Source organism: Cariama cristata, unplaced genomic scaffold (assembly GCF_000690535.1).
Source record: "Cariama cristata isolate BGI_N322 unplaced genomic scaffold, ASM69053v1 scaffold22325, whole genome shotgun sequence".
Lineage (NCBI taxonomy): Eukaryota > Metazoa > Chordata > Aves > Cariamiformes > Cariamidae > Cariama > Cariama cristata.
The window spans coordinates 7,610-12,388 of record NW_009618468.1 but is presented as its reverse complement, the minus strand read 5'-3'; the positions used below and the strand labels follow the sequence as shown (position 1 = coordinate 12,388).

At 50.8% G+C, this 4,779-nt stretch overlaps 1 protein-coding gene across 1 annotated transcript in view; it reads left to right on the top strand.

Moving 5' to 3' along the window:
• Positions 1-1,021, top strand: part of ARID3B (AT rich interactive domain 3B (BRIGHT-like)) — a 29,774-nt gene extending 28,753 nt beyond the window's left edge. The window contains 2 exon segments of the mRNA XM_009700880.1: positions 1-26; positions 717-1,021. The exon segment at positions 1-26 is cut by the window's left edge and continues 109 nt beyond it. Coding sequence (XP_009699182.1) covers positions 1-26; positions 717-871 — 181 coding nt within the window. The 3' untranslated portion in view covers positions 872-1,021.
• The last annotated feature ends 3,758 nt before the right edge of the window (positions 1,022-4,779 follow it).

Below are 4,779 nucleotides of genomic sequence, written 5' to 3'. Positions count from 1 at the left end.
TCGGGGATGGGTAGAGAGCCAGGCTGGTGGTGCAGAATAGGACATGGAGAGGGTGACCTGCTCCCAGGGGCTGGTCATTGCCAAAGCACAACACACACAGCCTGTCTGGCTTAGAAAGCTCAGTAGGAGATGATTTCTGGGGGTTTTTTTGGTCTTAGGCAGTCAAGATGAATGCCCCTTCCTTGTGGTACTAGTTAATATTTTTAAAATCCAAGGGAAGGGACTTCTACAGAAGTGTTAATAGGAAGGAGTATTATCCCTTTTCTCCTGCTGAGGAGTGGCTTTACTCAGCTTTTCCTCACACATCTCTGGGAAGCACATATTGTTGTCCCCGGTACTCTGCTCAAGCAGTTTCACTTCAGCAGGTCACACACACACATCCTTGGGCACAGCCCAAGTGGGAGGCCTGGCACTGCAGTGCCAGTTGCTTCTCTCCTCCAGAGATGTTGAAGCCATTTGGGATCTGTGTCTTCTGTAAGCGCAACATCCCTGTGATGGAGGCTGCCAGAACAAGACCCGGAGGATCCCTTCGTATATCCTGGTCACTGCTGACCCTCTGGTCTGTCTTCAAGCCTGCTTGTCTTACACTGAGCCTCGTTCTGTTGGGATGAGACCTTTGGGGTTGGATAGACTGCCCTCTGCTCTGTACCCTGTCCTCCTCAGCCGTGCTGCCCCATGGTCCCAGTAACCCTTCTCTACCTCTCTCTGCCTCACAGGAGTGCTCTTTGCCCAGAAGCCAGTCGTCCATCTCATTGCAGGCTCCAGCACCCAAAGTTCCTGCAGCAGCAGCAGCAGCTCCCACTGCTCTCCCAGCCCTACCTCATCCCGGGGAACCCCCAGCGCAGAGCCCTCCACCAGCTGGTCTCTCTGATGGACGGCCGAGCCTGCTGTCTCACACTGGCCTCCGGCAGCTCTTCCTCTCTGCTCTCGGCAGGGAGCGAGCCGGGAAGGAGTCGCACAGATTACCTCATCTCAAGGAACCTGCTTTTGTGGTTGGCCAACGGCAAGATGATGATGCTGAAACCTTTCCATGCCAGCAAGTTTTTCTTCATCGTCTGTTTGTCCAGCCTTTTTCTTTGTTCTCCCCTTTCTTCCTCCCTTTTGCTTTTTGTTTTCTTCCTCCTCCTCCCAGAGTTTGCTGTGTTCCTGTTGGGGGGTGGGACATGGAGGCAGCGGGGAGGAGGGCATGCCTGGCGTTTTTCAATCAGGGATCGTCTCTAGGAGGTGCAGGTTGAGAGATGGCTGAGACGTCACCAAGGCAGGTGGAAAGAGCTGGAGTTGGGGCAGGGAAACTTGGTTCTCCTCAGACCAGTAGCCACAAGAACTCTTCCCATAGAACAACTCCGTCTATTGACAATCCTAAGAGCCGGCGGGGTGCCTTGTCCCTGTCTTCCCGTGGCTTGTGCTGCAGAAGGCCATGCGGCTGCAGAGCAGGCAAGCTGCCTCGCTTTTCTTCTTCAGGCTCTGTTGTGGTCCGATGTTTGTATGTCCTCCCGTAGAACACGTGCTCTCGGCTTGTGAGCCTCCTTCCCCCGCTGCGAGGTCCTGGCAAGAGGGGAAGGACTTTCTCACTGTTACATTTGACCCATAGACACATTAAAAACCTCTTGATCAGCTGCTTCCTTCTCCTGGCTGGTGCTGGCCTCTTCCCTACTGCTGCCTTCAGGCTTTCAGCCAAGTTTTAAATGCCCTCGACCTTGTCTCTCGCCCCTTGAGGAACTCATCCCACTGACATTTACCCTGACAGCCTGAACTTACTGTGGCTTGGTGTTCTGATCCTCTGCCCCCTTGACACACAAGGGCCATCATTTAGGTTGATCTAGGCTTCCTGGAGTGACTTCCTTCTCATAAGGTGTCTCTCAAAAGCCCTGGGAAGCTCTCCACATCTGTGCGCTGAGAAAATAGAAGGTGATATTTGAAATCTAGTTTAGTGGGGCCATGGTGTGTGTGTACGTATTGCAGTTAACGTTCCACAAGCGTCTTTTTGTTGGTCTCTGAACAAGTCTACAGAAGCCCAGTCCCCTTCAAATTGTACGTGAGAAAAAAGAAAGCGTTTCTCAGTTGACTGAGACCTTTTGCTCTCCTGGGTAGAAGCAGAGAAGAGGAAATCAAGCCCTTCCTTGCCCTTTCCCTTCAAACCTCCAGTTGAAAGCAAGCGAAGGCTGGCCCTGGCACTCTTGTGTCTGGAGCCGAGCAAGCTGATTTAGTGACTCCATGAACTCAGCTCCTGCTCAGGTGGCCTCATTCTGTCCCCTCTCTTCTTCTGGCCTTTCCCACACATGCTTTCCCCAGCCTGGAGATCAGGTCCAAGCACCATCTATCCTGCCCTGGTGACGTCCTTCCCATCCTCCAGGCCCAAGTCAGGTTTTTTTGAGCAGATGAAATACCTCAGATATGTACTTCTTGGGGTTTTTTTGTTTTGGGTTGTTTTTTTTTTTTTAACCTCTTCAGGAAGTATTGGCATATCTTATCGCTTGTTTTTATATGTGGTTTTGCTGACATTGTGCTTATTCTTTTTCTTATTTTTAATTGTATCACCAAAGACAAAGTACAAAAAAAAAAAAGGCTGAGCAAAGGAGCAGTGGCTTCCCCATCCTTTAGGCCAGGAAGAGACAAGCTGAACAGCATTGTCCCAGGACATGTGTGTGACCCAGGAGGACAGGTAGGAAAAGAGGGCAAGAGTGACTGCTTACTTAAAAGATCTGTCCTTCACGTTGGACACGAGGGTGTCTCCAAAGTCCCTGTTATTTTCCCAAGCTCCAGGATCTGTGCTTACCTTTAGCAAAGCTGCTTAGTGCGGCTGGGAGATGACAGCACTGCTTGCACTACAGATTGGCCAAGGCCCTTGCAGGAAGGGGCTTTCTGGCACCTGAAAGCACAGCTTGGTCTTGTGGTGCTGCACCCAACCACCACCTCAGCTGTGCTGGGACTTTGTTATCCCACACACAGCTAATTCTGGCTATGCTACGAGACTGAAGTCATCTTGGGTAGCCTTTGTGTAAGGCACCAAAACAAGAAGTTATTCTAGTTTTTTCACCTCTGTGTAGGTGCCTGTGTAACAACCACCTGAGCCAGCAGATACATGATGATCTAAGTGAAAAACAAGTTATAAGGCCAGAGGTTCAGCCTACTAAAAAACCAGTTTTCTGGAGTGTGGTGGGTGAGTTGCCATGTGTCATAGCAGTACGAGAAGAGAAGGTCACCTTTTATCTGCTCTGGGAGGCTCGAGGTGCTGTTGCTGTTACAGGCTGTGCCTGCCTGCACCGCTGAGCCCAAGCTTGGCCTTGAAGTGTCTGTCCCTTCCCTGCCCGCTCGTTTCTGCGATGCACTGTGAGCAGCTTGAGCCTGTCCTGGTACTCTCCAAGACTTTACACGTCCGGGGGAGATGCCCTCCAGTAATACCTCTGGTTAGCTGTGGCACGGTCCCCCGGCTCCCAGGATGTCCTGCTCCCAGAAACTGTTTATTTTATACTACTGAAGAGAGCAGGGCTTTAAAAAACACCGGGCCAGATCCCACCTCAGGAAAAGCCCCATCAGTAGCCAGAGGACTGGGCTTAAAAAATGTACATAGAAACCAAAATGAATAATCCTTCCTTTAAGCTCTCAAATGTCAGGTTCTCCTTTTTAATCCCCCAGCACCACCCAGCTGTGTTGCTGCTCTGTCCTTGAGAGGCATTTCTGGTGCAAAGGCTTGTGTAAACTGCAGGTGGGACCTCCCAGTTGCAAGAGGCTCTGTGCGCTCTCTAGTTCATACACTATGGCTTGAGTTATCCCGCTGCCTGACATCACGAGGACCTGGCAGGAGGAAGCAGGAAAGTGGGTGAGAATGCACATGTCCTGAGAGAGATGCTGCTCCGAGATGTCCCATCTCCGGCTGCGTTTAGCTGGAGATAACGACCCCACGCCGGGCACGGGGAAGCCGAGCTGCTCTTTGGCTGCAGGGCGTTTGCTTGGCAGATCCCGCAGGCCTCCATCCATGGCATTTCATCCTTGCAGGCTCGGAGAGGATTTTCCGGACTCTGGGGCTCATTCAGATTGGGGTTTTTTTCCCTTTTTTGTTTTCTTTTGGTTGATTTTTTTTTGGTTGTTTGGGTGGTTTTTTTTTTATTTGGGGGTGGGTTTGGGGGCTGTTTCCTACGAGTGGGACTGGGGCACTTTTTGCTTTTTCTTTATGCTTTCTTCTCTGGTCCTGGGGAGCAGAGGTTAGTAATGGGTGGTTTTGCTTCTGTATCACACGCTAACATTGTGTTTTCTTGCACAGAAAGGCACTCGAATCACTGAACTGCTAAACAGCTTTGACACTACTAGAGTATTAATGTTTATAAGCTTTACACAACTAGACTGGAAATAGACAGGGACTAACAGATTGTTTTGTATCCAATTCAGGGAAAGAATCAAGTTGGGATGCGTAACAGATACCTCAGTAAAAATAAGCTGCAACAATAAACTGGTCCTTTCTCAGTACACGATGACAAGGACCAGCCATTCAGACTGTGAAGAGTAACCCTTTCCCTAAGCCTGGCTTTGATACTGGCAGGTGGCTTAACGCCTGTTTCGCTGAGCTCCAGATGATCTACTGAACTGCCAGGCTTTGGGGACAGGGTTATGGAAACCAGCAGCAGAGATGGGGTGGAGGAGCCGGGAGCCAGGGAAGGCTGAGCGAGGGTGGTGGATCCCCCCCCCTCTCCCTGGCTCCGCTTCATTTCACTCGACTGTGTTCGATTGTATAGTACTCAGGGGTTTTGATACTGCGGGTAGGACTGTTCCTTGCATGAAGTG